Below are 27,314 nucleotides of genomic sequence, written 5' to 3'. Positions count from 1 at the left end.
GCTTCCCCACGCGCTCCGGGAGGGGACAGCTTGGGGTGGGGTCCGGGAGGCCTGGGTCCCGCGGCCGCATCCGGGGAGCCCTCGGCAGTCTCGGCGCTGCTTCCCAGGGTTGAGCTCTCCGGGAGGCCCACGGGGTGGCCCCGGGCGTCTCCGCCCTCAGCTGTCGCTCCTTATAAGGCGGGGGCCGGGCGGTGCCGGAGGAGGGGCCGCGGCATCAGCCCGGTCCTGGGCCCTGGGGCGGCGCTGGGCCGGGGGAGCGCAGTGCAGCGCAGCCGCGGGAAGCGAGGAGCGCGCGGAGCCGGCCATGGGCAAGTCAGGTGAGCTCGCGGGCTCGCCCGCTGCGGAATGGTTCGGAACCCCGCGCTCCCAGACCTCGCCGTCTCCCTTGCCCGCCGCAAGCCAGGTCCTGGGGAGTGCGGGAGCCCGGGGTGCGGGTGGAGGGCGCGCGGGCGGAGGGCCCCGGCGCGGTTTCCGGGGAACCCGGGGGGAAGGCGAGCCCGAGGGTGGCCCCCGCCGGAGAGCCGGGAATCGCGCCAAGTTGGGCTTCCCGACCCTGAGGGGCTGCGCGCCGCGGCCCGCCAAGGCGTGGCTTCTGCTTTGTTTCAGGAGGCCAGAGTTAGAGTTGGAAAAGTCACCAAAGTGTGACAACAGCTTTCGCTGCAAAGCAGTTTGCCCCGCTCGGCTGTCCCGAGGTAGCCCTGAGCATCCCCCTCGTCCATTTGTTGTTCCTTCTCTCTTGAGCACCCGCGCCGTGCCGGGCTCCCCGTGTGCTAGTCTGGCTCCTTTTCTCCTGGGGCACCCCATCCTCTCTACTGTGGCTGTCTGGATGAACTTTCTACAGCGCAGCTCTCCTCCTGTCGCTCCCTAACACCTTCCTCACCATTGTCCTCAGAGTGAAAGGACACACTCCAGTCCTGCCTTCGGGCCCCTGGGAGTGGGTCCCCAGCCCTTCCCTGCGCCCTACACTAGAGCTGTCCAGAGGCTGGTGCACAGGTCCCTTCCCCTGGGTTTCCTTGCCGGGCCTTCACCACCCTCACTCTCAGCCTGAAAATCCCCCCATCCCTCTAGGCTCAGCTCCTGGGCTGGAGCCCATCTGTGATTCCCCCCGGGAGGGAGCGCCCAACCTGGTGTTTCCCTCGCTGCAGCCCTTCATGTAGTGGGCCGGGGACAAGGGTTCAGCCATAGACCTGCTTCCCACCGGGTCCTCACTCCTGGCTGCCAGGGCCCGTGTTTATCTCAGCATTGCTCCTGCCTCACAGGAGGCTCTTAGGGAACAGCTGTTGAACAGGATTCAGAAGTCCTGCTTCATCCGGATTGTCCACCTCAGATGAGTAAGGCTAGGTCCCTTCTAGGATCTGTCCTCCAAGATCTGGACTCAGGAGATGCCAGCGCTGGGCGCAAGTGGCTTTCCCTGGCCTTGGTCCTAACCAGCCTTCCTAGGCTGTAGAGGCAGGTCTGGCTTTCAGCCCTGGCCCAGCCAATCACTGGCTGTGTGATACTGAGCAAGCCTCCTTCCCTCTTTTCCTCCCCGTCTGTACAATGAGGGTGGCCATATGAGCCCTGGGGTTCTTCACAGTATGGAAAGGTGATATAATGGGTTGCCATTTCGTTAACAGGATGACAGGTGGTGATGGGGCAAAAGTATGGCAGATGAGAGTGAGTCTTTCGAGATATCTGCTTGGGAAATCAACTCCTTTCTCTGTAGATTTAGGAGAAAATCCACAAATTCTCTTAGGCTACTTTTTTTTTCTTTCTTTCTGAGACAGGGTCTCGTTCTGTTGCCCAGGCTGGAGTGCAGTGGTGTGATCTCCGCTCACTGCAACCTCCACCTCCCAGGTTCAAGTGATTCTCCTGCCTCAGCCTCCTGAGTAGCTGGGATTACAGGTGTGCGCCACCACACCCAGCTAACTTTTGTATTTTTAGTAGAGACGGGGTTTCACCGTGTTGGTCAGGCTGGTCTTGAACTCCAGACCTCATGATCTGCCTGCCTCAGCCTCCCAAAGTGCTGAGATTACAGGTGTGCCCAGCCGAGGCTACATCTTAATCAATTGTTTCTGGCGTCTTATGTAAGGCACGGTTTTCCAGAACTGCTCATATTCAGCTGTGTGCCCATTCTTCTGTCTGTTCGCCCCTTCCTCCTTCCCTCCCTTGCACTGTCTGGCAGCTCTGTATCAAGCTGTGGACCCAGTGCTGGGGTGTGCATCCACTTGGATTGTGAAAGGAATACATAAAGCTATGTAGGGGATAGACAGGCACTATCTGGCTTGAGTAAGAGGTGAAAAATGATCCAAACCACAAGACAGGTGCTGGTGAAGGGCGGTGGGAGCTCAAGGTGAGGAGACTGTTCCGCATGGGAGCCGGTGAGGGTTCCTGGAGGAGGTGGTCAAATCCCAGAGGGTCTTGGGAATTTCGACTTCATCTTACAGAACCTGGGGTGCCATGGAAAGGCACTGATCTGAAAGCAGCGTGACTAGAGCGTTGCCAGGGTGTAGGGTAGATCCAATGGATGGAGAGAAGGTAGAGGGAGGATGGGGGAGACTGCCGCAGTCACACAGACAGGAGATGACAGAGGCATCCAGGGCAGGGTGGAGGCTGGAGAGGAGGATGGGATGGATTTGTGAGATGGTGGCCTTGGGCAGACTTGGTGACAACTTATTGTGAAGCAGAGGGAAGGGTCAGAGGCCTGCACGATGGGATGATGGCTTCCATGCCTGGAGATGCAGCATTGGGCAGGTTTCAGAGGAAGATTACTTCTCACTCAGGAGAGGAGGGGGCCAGTGGCAGAAAGCAGGTTAGAACTGGTTGAGTCAGAGGCCACCTCCACCCCTAACACACACACACACACCCAGGGACCTTGGAGAATTCTGACCCAGGCCTTTCTCCCTCATAGTCATGTGCATTTAATTTATCTCCCCCACCCCAACCGGAACACCGAGAGACCCCAGAATAGTATTAATATCTGGCTCTCCTAGGGTCCCTAAAAGAAAATGACTTTTCTGGGTGACCCCGTGCCCAATGGTCCTTCAACGCAAGCCCAACCTTGAAGTTCCAGGCCATCAGCCCAGGGCTGCAGTCTGTGTCTATAGGGCAGGTGGCACTCACAGGGACTCTGTGTGCTTCTGTAAAGACCATCATAAGGAATCTGTCCCTGCCCCTTCTGGGCCTCAGTTTCCTCCTCACTGCACAGGAGCCAGTCTGTTTTTCATCTTTAACCTCAGGTACACCCCAGAGCTGCTTGGCATAACAGGCATTTATTGTAAAATCATCACACAGCTGGCACAGTTGAAATTCCAGAAGACGCTTGGCCTAGTTCTCGAAGACTCCCAGGGCCTGCTCCCAGCTGTGGTTTCTCTGCTGGGACTTGGCGTGCAGCAAGTGTGGTGGGGAAGAGAAAGGCAATGACCTTGGGCTCAGTGGAAGCCTCCTGTCCCTAATACTGGTGACACCAATGATTAATCTTCAACTGCATGCCAGGCAAAGAGCTCAGTATTTTCTGTGTTACCATATTTGTGACAGCACTGCCAGGCAGTTATTATCAACTCATCCTATAGATTTACAGAGGTTGAGTCCCTTGCCCAAGCTCACACACTGACCAGTAAGCAAACCAATGAATTTGAACTCAGCTCTCTGACTCACCTACTGTGTCCTGTCCTCTCTCCCACACTGACCACTTGCCCTGACACCCTGCTCCCTGCCAGCCTGAACTCTAGCCCAGTGGAGACTTCCACACACCCTCTCATCAGCTCTAAGAATATTAGTGTCCCTCCATCCACCTAGCACCAGAGGAAATCAGAGCAGAGAGGCCTTTAGGGACCAACGAGGCCAGGAGTTTTCTACTGAGGGGGACCCTCAGGCCCCTGCAGGGAGAGGCTGTGTGGGCCAGGCCAACCCCAGCAGTTTCATTTTCATCTGTTGCTTTTATTGAAGGTTTCCTTCAAAGGAAGGGTTTCCCTGCTTTGAAGACATTATGAAAACCACAGATGTCATCCTTCCTTCACACACAGATGGGGAACCTGGGACCCAGAGGGGTAGGGATGTGCCTGAGTGAGAGTAGGCAGGCAGGGCTGGAAAACGGCTACCTCCCCTTCAATTACAACCACTGTCTATGGAGAGGGACAGCCTAGGGGAGGCTGATGCTTGGGGGCAGGGGGTGCCTTGTTCCCGTAAGCAGTTGAGCAACTCCTCGTAGACATCATTCTTGCCATTTGGAAAAGAGGAAGCAATTCGTAAGGTGGAAAGTGTGGGAGATTTGGAGCAGGGGAGTGGGTAAAGGGAGTGGCGTTCTTACACCCGGCTCTAATGTGGACTCTGTGTGGCCTTGGACAATCCGCATGCCCCCCACCATCCAAAGACCCCAGTTTCCTCATCTGTAATGAAGAGAGGAATCCTGTCCCGTCTTCACTGTGCTGGAGTGAGAACCTCATTCATTTGTTCACTCACTCATTCACTTAGCAAATATCCAAGCTCAGAGGGACTGAAAAAGGCCATCAAACGTCAATGTAAAGGCAGGGCAGGAGGGGACCTGACCCGGAAGGAGCAGGAACAGGTTCTTCTAAAGCCAAAGCCCAAAAGGTTTCTGTCCCTGTCTGACAGTAATAATAATAATTACAGTTGGCATTTAATAACTGTTCATTATATTCCAGAACAGTTCGAAAGCATTTACATAGATTAATTCATTTAACTCTCACTACAGCCTTGTGACGTAGATACTGCTGTTCTCATTTTATATATGGGGAAAGGAGGCACGGAGTGCTGAATATTGCATGGCCAGTAAAAGGCAGTGCGGGATTTGGCTGCTGAAATTCCCGGAACCGGCTTAAAGAGCAGGAGTTACCCAGCTGAAATTCATTCTTTTTTTTTTTCTTAAACTGCCAACTTTTTATTCTTTCTTCCTGATAAACAAGCAAAACCAGCTTTGTCCCGAAGGCAGAACCGGGCTGCTTTCCAGCCTTTTGCCAAGGGGGCAGAGGGGCCTGTTCACAATTCCTGCCCTGGGCCCTGACAGTCACTGGCTCTTTCATGAGGAGCCTGGAGAGGGCAGAGTGAGTCAGGCTGGGCTCAGGGAGGCCTCAGGAGAGGAGGAGGACGCTGAGGGAAGAGCCTGTCTCAGCCAAAAGTTTAAATGGTAGAGGAGGGGCATAGACCTCCTCAGAACCTTTTTCTTTTTCTTTTGAGTCAAGGTCTTGCTCTGTCACACAGGCTGGAGTGCAGTGGTGTGATCATGGCTCACTGCAGCCTCGATCTCCTGGGCTCAAGCGATCCTCCCATCTCAGCCTCCCGAGTAGCTGGGACCACAGGCATGGGTCACCACGCATGGCTATTTTTTTTTTTTTTTATCCTCCTCAGAATCTCTACAGAGCCTCCAGCAGTAGAGGCCTGGCCTCCAGAAGGAACTTCGAGAACCCAGTGCAGCCCCACCTAGGACACCTGTACCCTCCACCCCAGCAGAGACAGCCCAGCCCCTTCCCTCAGCCCCGGGGAGCCAGGCCCAGGCAGCTCCTGCCTCCTTTTAGCAGCTCTGACCTTTATTTTAAGTCCTAAGTCTGGCCCCCTGGTAACCTGCACTCTGCAGTCCCTGATTTCCCCCCCGGGGTCCCTCAGCCAGGTGTGCTGGAAAAGGGCTTGGCACGGAGGAGGCCCTTGAGAAGCCTTCGTTCTTCTCTTCCTTCCTCTCCTTTGTTCACTTCAGAGATCTGAAGGCAGCTGCCACCCCTGTCTATTTTCTTCTACTGCATTCCTCAGCTGTCCTCGAGCCTGATCCCCCTCCCAGACCTCCTCAGTCACCCGCTGTCTCTTTCCGTCATTCCCTTTGTCGCCTGTGACCCTGAGGAGGGGTGGGGGCTTAGGACAGGGCTTTGCATAGGATCTGGATTAGTTGTGGGAATTTGGGCAGGTAACTTCCCTTCTCAAGCCTCAGTTTCCTAATTCGAAAGAAAAAAAACGTGGGTAAGGCCGTGGCAGCTCCCACAGAAGATGGCGAGAAATAAGATCATCCGTAGGCCCAGCACGTGGCCAGAGCAGGAGAAAGCAGGCCCGGGATGGGTGAGCCTGCGTCTTCCTCATTCCTCAGGGTTGGCACTCTGAGGCCGTGTGGACTTTCCAGCCTCAGTTTACCCTCCTACAAAATGAGGACATCATCCCTGCCCTTCCCCCATCGTAGGGTGGCTGGGAGGGCTCTCCCTGCCTAACTGGGAGATGGACGACTTTTCTTTGACTTTTTTTTCCTCATGTTTATCTGTATTCTTGGGTTTTTCTCCGTGGGGGTGGGGTGTGCTTCTTGCTAGGTGTGGCCGCTACTGATAACTTTGCCTCCCTGGGGCGGAGGCCCTCTCAGAGGAGCCACCTGGGCTAGGACTGGCTGCCTGGTGGGAGGGGACTCCGGGGGCTGCCCAAGGTGTGGTTGTGGGGCCCTTATGCCTCCCAGCCAGGAGTGGGGAGAGAGGGCTCCCCCGCCGCCGATTACCAGAAAGACCTCCTGGCCCCTTCCAGAGAAGCCTGGCCCAGGAGCCTGGCACTGGCGGACACAGTCCCTAGCTGCAGCTTCTGGGCATTGAGCTTTGCTTGGACACAGGAACTTTCGCTTTTGTTTCTTTTTACTTCCCATATTCTGGGAGTGCAGTGACCTAGTTTTTAGCAGCCTTATATGTCCCTCTCTGCCGAGGAGACTTGAGGGCCTCCAGCACTATGGGATCCAGTGCAAACTGACCCCGGCACTCAGGCTGCCTTTAAACTGGCTTCCCCTTAGCAAGCCACCTACTCCTCTGTCTCTCCCTCCTCTTCAGAGCCCCAGGATACACGTGGTCCCTTCACCCTGGCTCTTTCTGTGCTGTTTGCCTCCTCCATTCATGCTTCCTGAGCCAGGAACCCCTCCTCCAGGGAGTCCTCCTTTCCTGACGCATTTGTGGTCACCACTGCACATGCCACTCAGCCTCATGCATCTCCCGTGGTGTCCCACGAGACCCACCGTGGCCTGTCCGGGACATGGGAGCTAGAAGGGACTTTAGGATGGGCCTGGACAACCCTGCCACTCAGATGGGGACCCCCGTCACCTTGGCGGTGTCATCCATACGGGCCCTTTCCCGCACACTCACACTCGTTCTGATCAGTTTCTCCCGAGAGAAGCTTGTTTGGGAAACTCCTGCACGTCTTGGGTCAGTTGTTCATCTTGTCTCCTCTCACTCCTACCCCAGCAGGACCTTATGGGATCTCAGGATTGGAAGGGACTTGAAGGTCCTCTGACTCAGGCCTGAGTCCCTCCAAGAGGGGCTCACCTGCCTGAATTCCTTCCGTGGTAGAGAGCTCACTACCTTGTGAGGTAGCTCCTTTTGGTCGCCAGAAAGCTTTGACTAGGAAAGATCCTTCTTAGGCTGAGCTGAAATCTGTCATCCTGCCTTTCTACCCACTGGCCCCGGCTTTCCCCTCTGGGGCCCCAGAATTCATCAGAGGCCTCCACCGTGTCTTCCAGAGGCCTGATCCTCTCCAGGCTGAACATCCCCCATCCCTGTACCAGTTCCTCATTAGACCCCCTCTTCCAGCCTCAACACACCTCAAATCACCATTGCCTCTTGCACAAAGCAGGGACCAGGCTGGGGAAGCAGCCCATGGCCCAGGAACCCATGGGTTCCTAGAGGCCATGCTACCCAGCTGACCCTTCTTAAACTGGTCAATGAGACCCCCATCTGGGTCCCATGAGTTGCTATGGCCCCTGGCATTTGCCTGTGAGATATTCTTTAAAAGCCTCTCTGACTTCTTATCCCAAATACCACATTAACATGCTAACCCTGAAATCTTTTTGTTTATCATGGTAAAAATGCATAGCATAAAATGTATTATCTTAACCATTTTGAAGTACAGTTCTGTAGTGTTGAGTATATTTACATTGCTAGGCAACAGAGCTCCACAACTCTTTCAGGTTGCAAAACTGAAACTCTATACATGTTAAACAACGCCTCTGCCTTTTCTCCTCTCCACTGTAGAGCTGAAATCTTTGTTTTTCCTATTGACAGGGGCTTGGTCCGTCTGTTGGCCAGGAAGTCCTGATACTTCAGGTTGTAGCTCTGCCCTCTGCCTTAATGCCTGTCCCCATGATCAGTTTCCACCTCCATGTCTCCCCACCTCTGCCTGTCAACCAAAACCTCACAAATCCTGGGGTTCAGAGCCCCCATATCCCTGCCCTGCCCACATTACTCTGACTGGACCTCACTGGACAGCCTCACTGAGCCCAAGTTCTAGAGCTTGGTCCGCGTACTCTTTATCTAAGCGTCTACTTCCTCTTTCTCAGAAGGCCCATGGACAGCTCCACCATGCAGGTGTGACCTGCAGTTACCTTCACTTCTGGGTCTGTAGCTCCTGGGTCTGCAGCCCCCAACCCCCTCGGGCGGCGGGGTTCTTCTTCCCCTGGGTCTTCTTTCCCTCACGTCCCCTCAGAAATTCCATGGGATTTGACTTGAGCGCCCAGGAGACATGGGAGATCTGGCTATGAGAAAAGGGACGAGGACTCCCTGTTGCATCATCTCCTCAGTCTTGGGTGAAAGGCAGCAGAGTAGAAGAAAGGCACCGGTGAAGGTGAGCTGGGGCAGAGGAAGAGAGTGGCACTTCCTTTATGGTTCATACCCTTCCTGCCACTACCCACAGCCAGTCTTTGAGGGACAGGCCTGTGGCCTAATGGGACCAGTTCAGCATAAGGGCCCTCTGTGGCCCTCACTCAGAACCCATCCAACTCACCCCCACTTCCACAGAAAGGAACTCCCAGATTCCTGAGTATGGTGCTCAGTGTCTTCATCATAGCCTGGCTGGCTAGCCCTTGTTCAGACATTTCTGGGGCCTCATGTCAGGAGCTGCCTCCTTCCTGATCCCATGTTAGGTTCATCTCCAAGTTCCTTTTGCACCTGTGCTTACCTGCATCTTGGCACCTATCACATGGCTAGTGTCTGTTTACAAGGCTGCTTCCTTTCTGTATGTGAGCTCTTTGAGAGCAACACATGGCTGACTTGTCTCTGGACCCTTAGCACACAATATGGGACATGGCACAGGGGAAGCACTCAGAGAGCAGATGAACAGATAAATGGAGGATAGATGGATGGACCTTGGATGAATGGTAGATGTATGGATGAATGATGCTGGATGGACGGGTAATGTTAGATGGATGACAATGTTGCATGGATAGATGTATGGAAGATATTAGGTGGATGGGTGAGTGGATGGAGGGAGGATGTTGGATGGATGGATGATGTTGGATGAATGGTGGATGGATAGATGAATGGAAGAAATTGGATGGATGGATGGATGGGGATCATTTCAGATCCAAATTGGTATGGCTTCTGTTCACTATTGATCTTGCTTGCTTTTGGCTTCACCTACATATTCTCTCCCTAACCACAGCCTCCTTGACTTTGCCCTTTCTGAGATCATGAACTAATTGGGCATGGGCTTCACCTCTTCCCCCACTGTAGCCCTGGGCCTGCTGATCATACCACTCACCCTCCCACCAACTCCACTTTCTTTGCTACATTTTTCTCCTATTCTGCGTCTTAGTCCATTTTCTGCTGCTATAAAAGAATACCACACATTGGGTAATTTATTAAAAAACAGTTTATTTGGCTCACAGTTCTGGAGGCTGGGGAGTCCAAGGGCATGGCATTGGCATCTGGTGAGGCCCTAGTGCTACATTATCTCATGGAAGAGCAGAAGGGCAAATAAGCACTCAAGACAGGGAGAAGATCAGGCCAAACTCATTCTTTTACCAGTCCTATGACAATGCCCTCTAATCACCTCTTAAAGATCTCACTCCTCCACACTGTTACATTGACAATTAAATTTTAGCATGAGTTTTGGAGGGGACATTCAAACCAAAGCATTCTGCCCCTGGCTCCCCAAAACTCATGTCCTCCCCACATACAAAATATATTCACTCCATCCCAATAGCCCCAAGTCTTAACTTGTTCCAGCACCAACTCAAAGTCCAAAGTCTCATCTAAATTAGATACAGGTGAGATTCAAGGCACAATTCCCCCAGAGACATATTCCTTCCAGCTGTGAGCCTGTGAAATCAAAGGAAGTTATCTACTCCAAAATACAGTGGCAGGACAGGCATAGGATAGATATTCTCATTCCAAAAGGGAGAAATAGGAAAGAAAGTAACTGGTCCCAAGTAAGTCCACAACCCAGTAGGGAAAACATTCAATCTTAAGGCTGGAGAATAATCCCCTTTGATTCCCTCTCCTGCCTCCTGGGCATGCTGGGTGGGAGTTGGGCCCCAGGGCCTCAGGCAGCCCCACCCCCATGGCTTAGGGCTGTCCGGCTTCAGCTCTCTCAGGTGGAAGCCTCGTGCTTGCAGCCTTCCCAGGCGGGCGTTGCATGCTGGTAGCTCCACAGTTCTGGGGTCTTGGGGGCGGCTGCACTTCTAAAGCTCCATTAGGCACTGCCCTAGTGGGGACTCAGCGGTGGTTCTGCCCCTGCAGTAGGTTTCTGTGTGGGTCCCCAGGTTGTCTGATTGGACACCCACGTTGAGAGTGGATCTTCCCCACTCAGACTCACACAGCAGTCTCCTCTGGAAACACCCTCACAGACACACCCCAAAATAATGCTTTACCAATTCTCGAGGTATTCCGTAATTCAGTCAAGTCAGCACCTAAAACTCACCCGTACACTCTGCTTCCCCAGGGCTGTCCTTCCCTTGTCTCTTTGTCTGTCCCTCTGTCTCCTTGGCTTCACCCACCCAGCATAGGTGCCCTCCTTCCCCAGCTAGGAGGCCTCTTTCTGGACTCCCAGCTCTGGCCCATTCCAGTCCCCTCTGCTCTTCCTAGGTCCAGCCTGAGATACCCGGTCTCCTTCAGATATTTTACTTCCGAAGTCCTATTGCTGACTGTCCAGGTCCCCAAATCTGCTCTGTGTTTCTGTGCATCCTCCACTCAGCAGCCAGCAGGGTCTTTGAGAAACACACGGAGCTCGCTGCCCTGCTCCCTTTCAGTGGCTTCCCATTGCCTTGGATAAAGACCCAAATGCCTAACATGGCCCATAAGGCCCCACGTGATCCACGGGTTTTAGATGTGCAGAGATGTGGAGCATGATGCCAGGCAGGGTGAGCAGTGGCGTGGAGCAGGGCCACTTGGCTGGGGTGCCAGGTGTTGGAGGGGAGCAGCAGCCTGTCCACATGGCCTAAGGTTTGAGCTGGGTGTTGCTTTCAGTATGCCATTATACTTTTGATGAGTGTTTTCTCTGCACTGAGCCATTCTCCATTTTGCAATCATTCCAGCTTCCAAACAGTTTCATAATGAGGTCCTGAAGGCCCACAATGAGTACCGGCAGAAGCATGGCGTCCCCCCACTGAAGCTCTGCAAGAAGCTCAACCGGGAGGCTCAACAGTGAGTCCCCTAGCACATCCAGGTGACTCGGGCCCTGCATGTGCTGCTGCTGCAGTCACAAAGGGGCCCTGTGGCCAGGCATGATGGCTCACACCTGTAATCCCAGCACTTTGGGAGGTTGAGGCGGGTGGATCACCTGAGGTCAGGAGTTCAAGACCAGCCTGGCCAACATGGGGAAACCCTGTCTCTACTAAAAATACAAAAATTAGCCAGGTATGGTGGCATGGGCCTGTAGTCCCAGCTACTCGAGAGGCTGAGGCAGGAGAATCGCTTGAACCCGGGAGGTGGAGGTTGCAGTGAACCAAGATCACGCCACTGCACTCTAGCCTGGGTGACAGAGTGAGACAACATCTCAAAAAAAAAAAAAAAAAAAAAAAAAAAGGTTAGGGGGCCCTGCATGGTTTCAGGGACCGGGTTTTGGGATCAGATACAACCACACTTGAATAACCACTCTGTCACTCACCTGGGCAGGTCCCTTTAGTTCCCCTGAGCCTCGACTTGCTCCTCTGTGGAATGGGACTGCTGGGAGGCTCAGAAATCATGCAGGAGTGATGCTCCTCTAGCTCCTCTGCGAGCCCGGGGTAGGGAAGGAAGCTCAGCCACACTAGCTTGGGGCACATACTTTGGGGGTTCCCTGAACTGCACCTGCTCTGAGGAGGCGCTGTGAACTCTGCAGGTATTCTGAGGCCCTGGCCAGCACGAGGATCCTCAAGCACAGCCCGGAGTCCAGCCGCGGCCAGTGTGGGGAGAACCTTGCATGGGCATCCTACGATCAGACAGGTGGGTCGCATTTTCAGCTCCTCTCCTCTCTGCAGAGCTGGAAAAAGGACAAGTCCTCCTCAAATGCCTCCTGGCCCTAGCACCCTCGTGGTGTAGCCACAGGCCCAGGAAAGGAAAGGAAAACCAGAGCTCTCTGAATCTGCTCCCAGGCTGACTTCAGTTCACCACAAGGTCTCTGATGGCTGGCTCAGTGCCAGGCCTGTGCTGGGTGCCAGGGACACAGAGATGAGTCAGACTGACCAGGCCCCCACTTTTGGAGAAGCTCCCAGGCCGAGGAGTGGGGGTTGGGGAGACAGACCGCTTTTGTACAGAATCTCAGCCTGATTCTGTGGGCACCAGAGCATCCCCAGCTACTGAGAAATGTTATTTTCTTCCCGAGAAATTTTACTTTCTTACTGTACAGGTGATACACTACCAGTAGTGCTGGTGTATTACTTTTATATTAGGAGAAAAGCAATAGAGCTTTTTCCATTTTGGAAAAAAAAAATAATAATGGAAAAGACAATGTCTCCATGCAAGGTCTCAATCTGGAATGATCCCACCACACTGCCCAGACATTCTCGAGCTTCCTGGCCCTCTGGCCCTGACAGCCCTGATGTGGCTTTTTAGGAAGAATATTGGAGAGCTGTCTGGATCTCTGAAGCTTTCTCCAAACACCAGTGGGAGAATGACTCACTCCCTCCCCAGCCTCACATTCCTGGGAGTTCCCCCGACCCAAGTCCTCTTGGTTTCCCCAGCGCAGCCTAAGCCAGGGCTCCTGTGCAACATGGTCCTTGGCACCCCCACTGGGAGGCATGTGTGAGCTCCTGGGGGGCCCCCTACTCACCCCTCCCTCCAAGGCCTTGCCCTCACCCTGCAGGCTCCTTCCCAAGTCCAGGCTGTGGCCCTTGATGGGCCCCCGGAGAAGGGCATAGGACGGGAAGGTGGGCATTCAGGAGACATGGTCCATCCCAGCCTCGCACAGGCTCCCTCGGGAGCCTTGAGCAGGTCACTCCCTCCTCTGTCCCCAGTTTCCCATCTCTACAGAGAGGGGGTTGGGTAGGTGGTCTCAGAGACAGCCGTTCCCTACTCTGGCCGCACATTGGAATCCTTTGTGGAGCTTTAAAAAAATACCAGGCCGGGCGCAGTGGCTCACGCCTGCAATCCCAGCACTTTGGGAGGCCGAGGCGGGTGGATCACCTGAGGTCGGGAGTTTGAGACCAGCATGACCAACATGGAGAAACCCCATCTGTACTAAAAATAGAAAAATTAGCCGGGCATGGTGGCACATGCCTGTAATCCCAGCTACTCGGGAGGCGGAGGCAGGAGAATCGCTTGAACCTGGGAGGCGGAGGTTGCCGTGAGCCGAGATCGCGCCATTGCACTGCAGCCTGGGCAACAAGAGCGAAACTCCGTCTCAGAAAACAAAACAAAACAAACGAACAAACAAAAAATGCCTGAGTCTCTCCTCCAGAGACAGACACAGTTGGTCTGAGGAAGGACCCAGGCATTAGTATTTGTGAAATGCTCTCCAGGCGAGGCTGATGTGTGGAACATGGATCAGCAGTAGCACCTGGGAGCAGAAATGCAGAATCCTAGGTCCCTCTCTAGACCTGCTGAATCAGAATCTGCCCATTAACAAGATTCTTGCACACATTTGCCACTGACTGCTCTGAGGTCCCCGCTCCTGGCTCTGGCCCGGAGAGCAGCAGCTCCCAGGGAAACGCCTGCCCATATCAACACCTGTGGGGACAGTGGATGCCCCAGGTGAGGTCCCTCCTGCCCACAGTGGAGATCCTTGGCTTACCAGCCTCATTGTCTTTCCAAATATGGATGTTTCAAGAGCTGCAAATGGGGTGAGCTGACAATATAGTCTCCTAGAAACTCAGAGCATCATCAGAAGGCCCTTGCAGTACATTGCATTCAAACTTTTCATTGTACAGAGGCCCAGAGAGGGAAGGCTTTGCCCAGGATTACACAGCAAGTCAGTGTGTGTGGGTGGGGGGATAGGTGTAGGTTCCCTGACCCCAGGCCAGTGCTCTTCCCAGCCCCCCAGAAGGCCCACTCTTCAGCCTGGCCATGCTCATGGGCAGGAGTCCCTACGGGTCTGCAAAGCAGCGTCCAGGGTGCGTCGGCTGACTGGGGCTTTCTCAGATGTCTAATTGCTGCATCAGTGGCTTGGGGCTGATGGGAGAAAATGCAGGGAATAGGGAGTGGGTGGATTTTGTGGCTGAGTTTTAGAACAATGTCATTTCCACACAGGAAAGGAGGTGGCTGATAGATGGTACAGTGAAATCAAGAACTATAACTTCCAGCAGCCTGGCTTCACCTCGGGGACTGGTGAGTGGCAGGGTCTCACCAGTGGCCTGGCCCTGGGCAGCAATGCAGGTTGGGTGTCTGACTTCGGAGAGGAACCAGCCCTCTAAAAAACTCAATCCTATCCTTCCTGTTTAATCTCTTCCATATTTCTCTGGCTTGACCTTGACCAGAGACCAAAGCTCTCCTTTCCGCATTACATCCCCAGCTTCCCCATGCTACGTGCTCTGCTCCCTCTGAGAGCCCCCAGCTGCTGAATCCTGCCCCACCAGCTCACAGCTCTTCCCATTCCTGGAGTGTGTCATAGGAGACTGGATTTCCAAAGCTGCTTGGAGCTTCATTCCTGAACTGGTCACCCTGCATCTAGTCTTGTTTTCTGCAATCCATCCTGCTCTCCAGCAGCCTCAGTGCTTCTAAAATTGTCCCTGCCCCTGGTGCTCTCCTGATTCAACTGCCATGGCTCCCTGGGGCCATCAGGAGAAGGCTCAAGCTGTTGGCACTCCTCCTTCCACACCCCACACCCTTCCCCCACCCTCCCCACCCTCTCGGCCTCCCTGGCTTTCTCCCTTCCCCCTTCTGCTCTAGTTTGCAGTTCAGGAGCTTGGGGTTCAGAGAACCTGGATCTAGTCTCAGCTCTGGCACCCTTTGCTGTGTGGACTTGAGTCAATTCCTGTCCCCTCTTCCCAGGGGAGAGGGAGAAGGTGGCTTCTAAGGGATAGCCTGAGAGCCGGTGATTCAAGTGCAGGGAGGAACCTTCTGTGGGTCCATGTTCCCTTCTCATAGGCTTCCCTTGACAAAAGCTCCGGGTGGCCACCCTGTGCCCCAGGGTCCCTCTGGGCAGCCGCCCTGTGCCCTGGGCTCCCCTGCCTTTTGCTGGGCTCACCAGGCTCCTTGTCTTTCCTCAAAACCTACTCAGCCTTCTGGGGCCCAGGATGGTGTTAGAAGAGGGCGGGAGTTTCTCTGACCAGAAGGCTCCAGGAAAACTGAAAAAGGGACTCTCTGCCCACCTCGTTCCTCCTACCCCACCTGTTCCACCCACAAGTAGAGCCTTGTGGTCTTCCACCCTCTAGAGGGGTGCTCCAGAAGCAGGAAGTAACAGGTTCTCAGCGCCAGTCACCGTTTCCTGTGCTTTGCTGCCCGCCCTTCTGGGTGGGGGTTTCTGCAACCATGTTGCGTTGCATTGTTCCTGGGACTCTGGGGCAGAGGCAGAAGCATCTGCTGAGGCATTCCGCCTCTCCACTGACCCCTGCAGGACTCCAGGCCGGGCTGGCAGGGCTTTGAGTATGAATAGGCGATTCTGGGGCAAGGATACCTAAGGGTGTGGGGAGGGAGCAGTAACAAGCTCCTGCTATCGATTAAGGATGTGTAGGCAGGACCTTGTCTTCTTTTAATAGAGATGGTGTCCAGAAGACTTCTTATTTCATAGCTTCTGGGTTTGCTTTTCCCATGAGCAAGATTCTTGAGCAATCGGACATGTGTCCGAGCAAGTTAATTAACTAGCACTGTGCGTGTGTGTGTGTGTGTGTGCACACCATGTGGTAATTAGAAAGTGCCTCCATGGGCTGGGTGCGGTGGCTCACACCTGTAATCCTAGCACTTTGGGAGGCCAAGGTGGGTGGATCACCTGAGGTCAGGAGTTCAAGATTAGCCTGGCCAACATGGTGAAACCCCGTCTCTACTAAAAATACAAAAATTAGCTAGGCATGGTGGCGCATTCCTGTAATCCCAGCTACTCAGGAGGCTGAGGCAGGAGAATCACTTGAACCCGGGAGGTGGAGGTTGCAGTGAGCCAAGACCATGCCATTGCATTCCAGCCTGGGCGATAAGAGCGAAACTCTGGCTCAAAAAAAAAAAAAAAAAAAAAAAAGGTGCCTCCACTGCCACATAAGTATCAAGATACCATTTGAAAGTAGGGTTTGGCCAGGCGCAGTAGCTCATGCCTGTAATCCCAAAACTTTGGGAGGCCAAGGCAGGCAAATCACTTGAGGTCAAGAGCAAGACAGGCCTGGCCAACATGGTGAAACCCTGTCTCTACTGAAAACACACACAAAAAAAAAAAAAAAAAAAAAAAAAAGAAAAAAGAAAAAAAGCCAGGTGTGGTGAGAGGTATCTGTAATCTCAGCTACTCAGGAGGCCGAGGCAGCAGAATCACTTGAACCTGGGAGGCAGAGGTTGCCGTGAGCGGAGATCACCCACTGCAGCCTGGGCGACAAGGACAAGACTGTCTCAAAAAAAAAAAAGAAAGTAGGGCTTTATTCTACCCATCTTGAAGAGGAGGAAACTGAGGTCTAGAAAAGAGAAGCAGCCTTTCTCATGCCTTCTGTCCCTGATCTGATGCTTTTTCCACCACTCCCACTCCAAAACAGGAATCTCACAAGAGTCAGAGCCCAACTTTCCATGATCACTGACTACTCCTTTCATTCATTGCCCTACACCTCCCACCCCTAAAGAGGAAAATCCCAGAGCAGCCAGCCCTTGTGCTGTTCCAGATACCAACAGGCAGTGCCTGGGGGCAGCTGGAGCCTGCCTGATCCTAAGACAGGAGTGAGATTTTGGGTGGTGTCATAATGGGGGCTTGCAAGACCCTTAAAGATCTTCCTGCCCTTCCTGCCTCAGCCTCCCCCAGACCCTGTCTGCAACTCCTCCTTGCTGCATCTCTGTTCATGGATTCCCTGACCTGAGTCCTCGTTGTAGGTCAAAGAGCCTTTGAAATACCCTTTGGCCAGGTGCAGTGGCTCACACCTGTAATCCCTGTACTTTGTGAAGCCGAGGCAGGCGGATCACTTGAGGTCAGGAGTTCAAGATCAGCCTGGCCAACATGGTGAAACCCCGTCTCTACTAAAAATACAAAAATTAGCTGGGTGTGGTGATGCGTGCCTATAATCTCAGCTCCTCGGGATGCTAAGACACGAGAACTGCTTGAACCCTGGAGGTGGAGGTTGTGGTGAGCCAAGATCCCGCCACTGCACTCCAGCCTGGGTGACAGAGTGAGATTGTCTCAAAAAAACAAAACAAAACAAAAAAAATAGAAAGAAATACCCTATAATCCATCCCCACCCCCAGCCCCACCCAGGCCAGGCCAGCATCTTGTGATGAAGGATGCTGGTCAGTCACTGCTGTGTGCTGAGTGAAGAGAAATAATGTCTTATCATTACTTTGATATATTCTGTTTAAATGAGTATGTTTATTTTATTTATTCTGAATGAGTTCTGTGTATATATATATATATATATGTATTTTTTTTTTTTCTTTGAGACCGAGTCTCACTCCGTTGCCCCGGCTGGAGTGCAGTGGCACAATCTCGGCTCACTGCAACCTCCACCTTCCAGGTTCACGCGATTCTCCCACCTTAGCCTCCTGATGAATAATATTTTTATATGATATGAACACTGAGAGCTATCGAAGGTGAAAAGTTTTCTTTCCAGCCCTGACCCCTAGCACTTTCCCGCCCAAGAGACAACCAGAGATACCAGTTTCCCGTGAACCACTCCAGAGTTATCCTGTGCTTACGCCAGCATGTGTGTATAAATGTTCTCTTTTCCCTTTTCCGCACGCTGGTGTCAGAGTGTATGACCTGTTTTATGCTTGTCAGAGATTGTGCCACAGCACACAAATAGTGCTCGCTCATTCTTTCTTATCTCTGCACATTATTCCCTTGCGAGGATATACTGTGACATATTTAGTGTGTTTTTCAAAGATATATTCTAGGGAGTTTGATTCACAGCAGGAAAGAGGATGTCATCCCTTTAGGAAAAAGAAAAAGGAACCTTCGTTAGTGAACTAGAGTTAGAAACCAGTGTGTATTTGATGGTTGCTAAGGAAGTTGGGTCATTTAATTCATCTCTGAATACCCATAGCTTAATTCCCTCTGTGCAGACAGAAACCTCCCCCGTGAGAAGAAAGATTGCTCAGCCTCATCAGCTTGGAAAAGGCTGCCACAGGCACTCGTGCTGCTGATGTGCACTTTGTGTCTGATTATTTTCTTGGCAACCAGTGGATAAATGGCAGCTTCTTCCTTTTCTGGGAGACAGAGAGTGGGAGGGTCGATGGCCCAAGCGTGTGGTCTCCTGTGAGAGCAGGCTAGTGTGAGAAAGGACTTGAGCCTTTGGAAACGGCCTGTAGAAGTAGGGACACCAGGCTGCCGAGAGCCTGGAGCTGTGACCCAAACGTATTAAGAACCAAGGGCAAATAGGCAAGCAGTCTTTATCCTCTATTCTGGGTGGAAACCAGAGTTTATTAAACAGCAGTTAATACAAGTTTAAAGATAGTGGCAAATATGCATAATTGTACTTAGGGTTTGTTTTCTTTTCATTCTTGCTTCAATTGTATCATGTCAACTATATAGATTTGTGTTTATATTTGATTATTTTCATAAACAATTTAGTAACTTTCAGTCCTCTGTGAATGTAGACAAAGAAATAAATTATAGCTAAGTTTTAAAATGTTTTAAATGGCCGGGTGTGGTGGCTCATGCCTGTAATCCCAGCACTTTGGGAGGCCAAGGCGGGTGGATCACTTGAGGTCAGAAGTTTGAGAGCACCCTGGCCAATATGGTGAACCCTGTCTTTACCAAAAATACAAAAATTAGCCTGGTGGGGTGGCGTGCACCTGTAATCCCAGCTACTCAGGAGGCTGAGGCAGGAGAATCACTTGAACCCAGGAGGCAGAGGTTGCAGTGAGATGAGATCGTGCCACTGCACTCAAGGCTGGGCAACAGAGTGAGACTATCTCAAAAAAAAAAAAAAGTTTTAAATGGAGAAACTACATTTAACTACAGGGGAAAAAATAGAATTTAGTCTACAAACGTTTATTTCAGTCCTTACCATACATAGGATGCAATGGGAAGGACCGACTTTGTCTCTTCCCTAAAGAACTAGAAGAGTGTGTACACCAGTCTCCTCCTCTCTCCCACTTTCTTTTTTTAATTTTTTAGTAAAATAGGCTGGGTGTGGTGGCTTATTCCTGTAACTCCAGTACTTTGGGAGGCTAAGGCAAGAGGATCCCTTCATCCAGGAGCTCCAGACCAGCCTGGACAATATGGCAAGACCCTGTCTCTACAGAAAAATTTAAAAACTAGGCCGGGCACGGCGGCTCACGCCTGTAATCCCAGCACTTTGGGAGGCTGAGGTGTGCAGATCACCTGAGGTTGGGAGTTTGAGACCAGCCTGGCCAACATGGTGAAACCTCATCTCTACTAAAAATACAAAAATTAGCCAGGCATGGTGGCGCACACCTGTAATCCTTGGGAGCTACTTGGGAGGCTGAGGCACAACAATCGCTTGAATCTGGGAGGCAAAGGTTTCAGTGAGCCAAGATTGCACCACTGCACTCCAGCCTGGGTGACAGAGCAAGACTCTATCTCAAAAAAAAAAAAATTTAAAAATTAAAAAACTAGCTGGGTGTAGTGGCACGTGTCTGTGGTCCTGGTTACAGGAGGCTGAGGTAGGAGGATTGCTTGAGTCAAGGAGGTTGAGGTTGCAGTGAACCATGATTGCACCATGGCACTCCAGCCTGGACAACACAGTGAAGCGGTGTCTAAAGAAAAAAAAAGAAAAGAAAAGAAAGAAATTGTAGTAAAGCACATATAACTGAAAATTTACCATTTTAACCATTTTAGGTATACAGTTCAGTGGCATTAAATACATTTACACTGTTATGCAATCATCACCACCATCCATCTCTAGAATTCTTTTCATCTTCACAGATTAAAACTCAGTACCCCTTAGACCAGAGGTCCCCAACTCCTGGGCGGTGGACCTGTATGGGCCCATGGCCTGTTAAGAACTGGGCTGCACAGCAGGAGGTGAGCAGTGGGTGAGTGAGATTACTGCCTGAGCTCTGCCTCCTGTCAGATCAGCAGTGGCGTTAGATTCTCATAGGAGCATGAACCCTATTATGAATTCCTCACACAAGGGATCTAGCTTGTGCACTCCTTATGAGAATCTAATGCCTGATGATCTGAGGTGGAACAATTTCATCCTGAAACCATCCCCACCCCACCCCACCCCAACCGTTGTTCTACTTTTGGTTTTAACTATTCTAGCTACCTCATATAAATGGAATCATACAATATTTGCCCATTTGTGTCTGGCTTATTTCACTTAGCATCATGTTTTTAAGGTTTACCCATATTAGAGCATGTGTCAGAATTCCATTTTATTTTATTTTATTTATTTTATTTTATTTTATTTTTTATTTATTTATTTTTTTTTATTTTATTTGAGACGGAGTCTCAAACTGTTGCCCGGGCTGGAGTGCAATGGCGTGATCTTGGCTCACTGTAACCTCTGCCTCCCAGGTTCAAGCGATTCTCCTGCCTCAGCCTCCCGAGTAGCTGGGATTATAGGCACCCGCCATCATGCCCAGCTAATTTTTTTTTTTTTTTTTTTTTTTAGTAGAGATGGGGCTTTACTATGTTGGCCAGGCTGGTCTCAAACTCCTGACCTCTTGATCCACCCACCTTGGCCTCTCAAAGTGCTGAGAATACAGGCGTGATCCACCATGCCCAGTCTCCTTTTTATTTTTATTTTTTTATTTTTTACTTTTTTGAGACGGAGTCTCACTCTGTCGCCCAGGCTGGAGTACAGTGGTGTAGTCTTGGCCCACTGCAACCTCCGCCTCCCAGGTTCAAGCGACTCTCCTGCCTCAGCCTCCCAAGTAGCTGGGGTTACCGGCACCCACCACCATGCCCAGCTAATTTTTGTATTTTTAGTAGAGACGGGGTTTCGCCACATTGGCCCGGCTGGTCTCAAACTCCTGACCCCAGGTGATCCACCCGCCTTAGCTTCCCAAAGTGCTAAGATTACAGGCATGAGCCACTACGCCCGGCCTCAGAATTTCTTTTTAAAGCTGAATAGTATCTGTTAAACACACACACACACACATATATACATATATATATATATATATATATATGTATATCTCCCACATTTTGCTTATCCTTTCATTTCTTGATGGACACTTGGGCTGTGTGACTTTGTGGTTCTTTTTTTGTTTTTGTTTTTTTTGAGATGGAGTCTCACTCTGTTACCCAGGCTGGAGTGTAATGGCGCAGTCTCGGCTCTTTGCAACCTCTGCCTCCCAGGTTCAAGCAATTCTCTTTCTTCAGCCTCCCCAGTAGCTAGGATTACAGGCGTGTGCCACCACACCTGGCTAATTTTTCTATTTTTAGTAGAGACGGGGTTTCATCACATTGGCCAGGGTGGTCTCAAACTCCTGACCTCAAGTGATCCACCCACCTCAACCTCCCAAAGTGCTGGGATTACAGGCGTGAGCCACTGCGCCCAGCCGGGCTACGTGACTTTGGGCCAATCATTTAACCTCTGTGCTAGGAGCATGGGTGTATAAATATCTGAATCCCTGCTTTCAGTACTTTTGGGTATATACCTAGAAGTGGAATTGCTGAGTCATTGCAGTTCTATGTTTAAGTTTTTGAGGAACTGCCATACTGTCTTCCAGAGCAGCTGTGCCATTTTACATTCCCATCAGCAGTGCACAAAAGTTCCAGTTTCTCCACTTCCTTGCCAAAACTTGTTATGTTCTATTATTTTTGTTTCTGTTTTTCATAGTAACCATCCTACTGGTGTGAAGTGGTTGCCCTTTTTCTTTCTTAACCACCCTATGGGAATCTTAGATACTCTGATCATGATTTTCCTCCTCCCTCCCTCCCTCTGTTTCTTCCTTTCCTCATCAAATGTTTATTGAGCATCTACTATGTGCCAAGCCCGGTGCTAAACACTAGGTATATGGTGATCAATAAAACAGATGTGGCACGTGCCCTCACATAGCTTGCCCAATCATAAGCCAGATATTTAGGAGGGAACAATCTCTTCAGTGTTGCGTTGGCAAATGAATGCTATCCTGTGACACAGAAAATAAATATCTCATTGATCTCTGTAAATGCTACACCATAAAGATGGAAGGGATGTACATCCACCTCTACTCCCCAAGAAATAAGAATTTAGGCTAGGCATGGTGGCTCACGCCTGTAATCCCAACACTTTGGGAGGCCGAGGCAGGCAGATCACTTGAGGTCAGGAGTTTGAGACCAGCCTGGCCAACATGGCGAAACCCCATCTCTACTAAAGATACAAAAATTAGCTGGGCGTGGTGGTGCTCACCTGTAATCCTAGCTACTCAGGAGGCTGAGGCATGAGAATCACTTGAACACAGGAGGCAGAGGTTGCAGTGAGCTACGATCGCGCCACTGCACTCCAGCCTAGACAACAGAGTGAGACTCTGTCTCAAAAAAAAAAAAAGAATTTATGATCGTTGAGCAAAGAATGCATTACAGCATCAACTGTTTGACTCCCAAATGGGAGGAGATTTGGAAGCTAAGCTATATTCGTAGCTTGAAAGGACAAGCGAGTGAAGGACAGGAACCCTGAGAAATGGGAGACTGATGCTAAGAGGCCTCAGCAAGACCTAGTGGTGTCTGGAGGGTGGAGCAGTAGCTTGAAAAGGAACTGAGATGTTTGGCTCAGAGCAGAAGGATTTGAACGAGGCTGTAATGTGTTGAAGTCTCAAAAGGCTCAAAATATAGAATGCTGCACTTCTAGTGAAGGCAGAACTGGAGTCCAAGGTGGATCTTCTATATTACTTTTATTCATCGATTCCACTCATTCTTTCAAACGTTTATTTTACACTTTTCATGTGCCAGGCTATGCCAAGGTACTGGGTGTATTTTGGTGATTAAAACAAACTTGGCCTCTGCCCATATGGACTCATAGCCTGGTGAAGGAGCCAAACAGTAACCAAGTAATCAAGCAAATGCATCACACAAATGGGAAGAATGCTACATAGGGGAAAAAAAATGGTGTGGTAAGAATATCTTGGGAGGGAGATGTTCGGTAAATAAAAGGGTGTTTACAGGCTGGGCATGGTGGCTCACCACCTGTAATCCCAACACTTGGCTGGGCCAAGGCGGGTGAATCACCTGAGGTCAGGAGTTCAAGACCAACCCGACCAATATGGTGAAACCCGTCTCTACTAAAAATACAGCAATTAGCGGGGCATGGTGGCATGCACCTGTAATCCCAGCTACTTGGGAGGCTGAGGCAGGAGAATTGCTTGAACATGGGAGGCAGAGGTTGCAGTGAGCCAAGATCACGCTACTGCACTCCAGTCTGGGCAACGGTGAGACTCCGTCTCAAAAATAAATACATAAATAAAAGGGTGTTTGCAAATGACTTCTTTGAACAAGTGATATTTAGGCTAAGACCAAGGGACAAGAAGCCATTGGTCATCAGAAGAGTGTCTTGGCCAGGCATGGTGGATCATACCTGTAATCTCAGCATTTTGGGAAACCGAGGCAATTCTCCTGCCTCAGCCTTCCCGATTAGCTGGGATTACAGGCATGCACCACCATGCCCGGCTAATTTTGTATTTTTAGTAGAGATGGGGTTTCTCCATGTTGTTCAGGCTGGTCTCCAACTCCCAACCTCAGGTGATCCGCCCACCTTGGCCTCTCAAAGTGCAGGCATTACAGGCGTGAGCCATGGCGCCTGGCCTTACAAATACTTTTTGAAAAATGATCCAGCAGTGGCAGCATGTGCCTGTGGTCCCAGCTACTCAGGAAGCTGAGGTGGGAGGGTCTCCTGAGCCCTGGAGGTAGAAGCTGAAGTAAGCTATGATCATGTCACTGAACTCCATCCAGCCTAGGTGACAGAGATCCTGTCAGAAAGAAGAGAAGAGAAAAAGAAGAGGGAGGGAAGGAGGGAGAGAAGAAAAAAGAGAAGAAGAGGCCGGGCGCGGTGGCTCACGCTTGTAATCCCAGCACTTTGGGAGGCCGAGGCGGGCGGATCACGAGGTCAGGAGATCGAGACCACGGTGAAACCCCGTCTCTACTAAAAATAAAAAAAAAAAAAAAAAAAAATTAGCTGGGCGTGGTGGCGGGCGCCTGTAGTCCCAGCTACTTGGGAGGCTGAGGCAGAAATGGCTGAACCGGGAGGCGGAGCTTGCAGTGAGCCGAGATTGCGCCACTGCACTCCAGCCTGGGCGACAGAGCGAGACTCGTCTCAAAAAAAAAAAAATGAATTTGAGGGGCCAAGGTGGATGCCATAGAACCAGCCAGGAGGCTGTTGCAATGGTGCATGTGAGAAAAGTTTGCAGCTGGGACCAAGGGTTTGGGAGTGGGTGGACCTGAGACGCATTTTAGAGTCGGATTCTTCAAGACTGAATGCTAGGTTGTTGTGGGGGAAAGGAAGAAGAGGGAGGAATGCAAACTCCCCCCTGGCAGTGTGTGCATGGAGGTACCATTGATGGAGATGGGAGGACTGGGAGAGGAATAAATCTAGGGGGACAAAAACTGGGAGTGAGGTTTGGAAAGGTTAAATCTGAGATGCCTGTGAGTCATCCATGTGGAAATGTCCAGTAATTAGTTATGTCTGGAACACAGAGCAGAGATTTGAGCTGGAGAAATAAATCTGGGAGCCAGGGAAAGATGAAATTCCCTAAAGAGAGCTTAGAGGGAAAAGAAAAAGGAGCCCGGGATTGAGCCCTGGGAAGTGCAGGTCCTTCAATATCTGTAAGTGAGGGCTAGTAGGAGGAAGAGGAGGCAGTGAGACAGGAGGAATGGCAAGAGACTGTGGCATCCTAGAAACCAAAAGGGGGAGGGGTGCCTTGAAAAGGAGAAGAGTAGGAAGTGTTCCTCAGGTGTCAAGTAAGATGAAGACAAAAGGGGATCACTGGAGAGCTTCAAGATTGCAGCTTGGGGACAGGGTAGACACAGGCAGTAGGCAGTAGAGTGGCATCCTAATTGTTGGGGCCACTGGGCTTTGTCGTGATCTCTGGGAGACTGTTGGAAGGTGGTGAGGTGAGTAAGGTCTGTGTGGCTGATGGAAAGTACCTGCTTTAGAATTCAGGCAGTCTGGCCAGGCACGGTGGCTCACGCCTGTAATCCCAGCACTGGGAGACTGAGGCAGGTGGATTGCCTGAGATCAGGAGTTCAAGACCATGGTGAAACCTCATCTCTACTAAAAATGCAAAAAAATTAGCTGGGCGTCGTAGCATGCACCTGTAGTCCCAGCTACTTGGGAGGCTGAGGCAGGAGAATCACTCGAACCCAGGAGGTGGAGGTTGCCGTGAGCCAAGATCACGCCACTGCACTCCAGCCTGGGTTACAGAGCAAGACTCCATCTTGGGGCAAAAAAAAAAAAAAAGAAGTCAGGCAGTCAGAGTATTTTGCCTCTCCTTCCCCTGCAGGGGGTCTGTGAAGACCGTGCTGACCTGAGCCTGGCAAGATGGTACAGGGGTTCAACAATCCCCTGCCACATCCTTCTTCAGGCTCTGCTAATTCAGCTGTGTCCCTCTCCCTCTGCCTGTCCCCCTACAGGACACTTCACGGCCATGGTATGGAAGAACACAAAGAAGATGGGCGTGGGGAAGGCGTCCACAAGTGACGGGTCCTCCTTTGTGGTGGCCAGATACTTCCCAGCGGGGAATGTTGTCAATGAGGGCTTCTTCGAAGAAAATGTCCTGCCGCCAAAGAAGTAACTTGTTAAATGTAATGGGAAGGTGGCAGACTTAAGAATGTGGATATGAAGTGCCTAGAACCACCACAACCTGGCTGTGCGTCTGTCCCTGTGGGCGTATGTGCTTGTGTGTGTGATGCATGTGAGCGTCTCTGGCACACACACTTGGACATACAGTTCTGCATGAGCTCATTCTTATTACAGGAGTGAGCAAAGGAAGCATTTACCCCGATGGTTACCTAGACCACGATTATTTGGATTGGGGGAAGGGGGGGATCTGTTTTTTTAACTTTTTGTTATTTTTAAGCAAACTTCTTTTGTACTTTTCTTACTTCTAATATCCATCCCTGGACTTTTTGTATTCCAAATGTTTGTGATGCTAAGTGAAGTCCATTTTATGTGATCTTCATGTGTTGTAATCTACTTTTGGTAGATAATTAAGATTATTAAATCCTCCTTTAAATGTGACCTAAAATACAGCTTTAAGCACATAAATATAAAGCAGCTTCCATCAGGAACATGGAGCAGGCAGGGGCTCCATTTTACAGAATTACTGAGATTTCTCAGTTGTAAAACATGATGTCATCCTGCATGCCCCCTGGAATTCTCCAATGGGGTCGCCAAAGAACAAATGGAGAAAAAAAGCTTTACTTCCTTGCATTCTTCTACCTTTAAATGGCAAAGTACCACTACCACCACCACCTCTTGCCCCCTTCCCTCTTTTCTTAAACTTCTGGCATTTCAGAGCTCAGCAGGCTACCCCTGGTTTCTGGAGAGTTGGGCTAGGCCTAAAGCTCCCCTCCCCCACCTCTGTTAGGCAGCCCAGGCCTGGTCTGGGAGACAGCCCCTCACCCTGCCTGGGCTCTTGGCCAAGCAGCCTTGGATGGATGAAGTCAGAGAGGTGGGGTGAGGGTGAGCTTACTCAGGGCCCCCAGAGGAAGCCCTCAGCCTCTGCCCTGCCTCCACACAGGGCGGGAGCCCAGGCCTGTTCCTGGCAGCTGTGGCTGCAGCTGTGCTGCTGCTCCCTCCTGGAATGTGTGACAAGCCCAAATGTTCCAGGGAGACGGCCTGGGCAGGGGGCTTAGAAATGCTAATATGGTTCTGTGTTTTGCCTGAAACGATACCAGTTTCCCCTGAATAGCAACTTTACAAGGTCCATGTGGGAGGGACCAACCCAGATGCCCTGCCCAGTGTCCCTGAAACCATGGCAGCTCCATCTGTCAAGATGGCAGGGGCTGGAGTGAGGGGGCTGCTGGCTTAACAGCAGGCATCTGGGCAGGCCAGTCCTCAAAGCAGCTCCTGCAGGTCTGTATTGCACTGTGACCAGTCTCAAGCTATGCCTCTAATTTCACCAGGGATATTGACTAAGAAGACAATAAAATCTTTTTCTTTGTGTAATATCCTC

At 51.2% G+C, this 27,314-nt stretch overlaps 1 protein-coding gene across 3 annotated transcripts; it reads left to right on the top strand.

The window, feature by feature from the left end:
* GLIPR2 (GLI pathogenesis related 2) lies at positions 1–27,314 on the top strand. 3 transcript variants are annotated; one of them, XM_030817467.1, is made up of 5 exons: positions 1–317; positions 11,255–11,363; positions 12,040–12,143; positions 14,385–14,462; positions 25,771–27,312. In XM_030817467.1, exons 1-5 carry the CDS (start codon positions 305–307, stop codon positions 25,929–25,931), a joined length of 465 nt encoding a protein of 154 aa, XP_030673327.1. In that variant the 5' UTR covers positions 1–304; the 3' UTR covers positions 25,932–27,312. The 3 variants fall into 3 exon arrangements, with proteins under 3 accessions (XP_030673327.1, XP_030673326.1, XP_030673328.1); XM_030817466.1 differs by having other exon boundaries at positions 311–403; positions 25,771–27,314; XM_030817468.1 differs by lacking the exons at positions 1–317; positions 11,255–11,363; positions 12,040–12,143; positions 14,385–14,462 and adding an exon at positions 346–403 and having other exon boundaries at positions 25,771–27,309.

Source organism: Nomascus leucogenys, chromosome 8 (assembly GCF_006542625.1).
Source record: "Nomascus leucogenys isolate Asia chromosome 8, Asia_NLE_v1, whole genome shotgun sequence".
In the NCBI taxonomy this organism is placed as follows: domain Eukaryota; kingdom Metazoa; phylum Chordata; class Mammalia; order Primates; family Hylobatidae; genus Nomascus; species Nomascus leucogenys.
The sequence above is the reverse complement of the archived record's forward strand: the minus strand, read 5'-3'. Positions and strand labels throughout refer to the sequence as shown.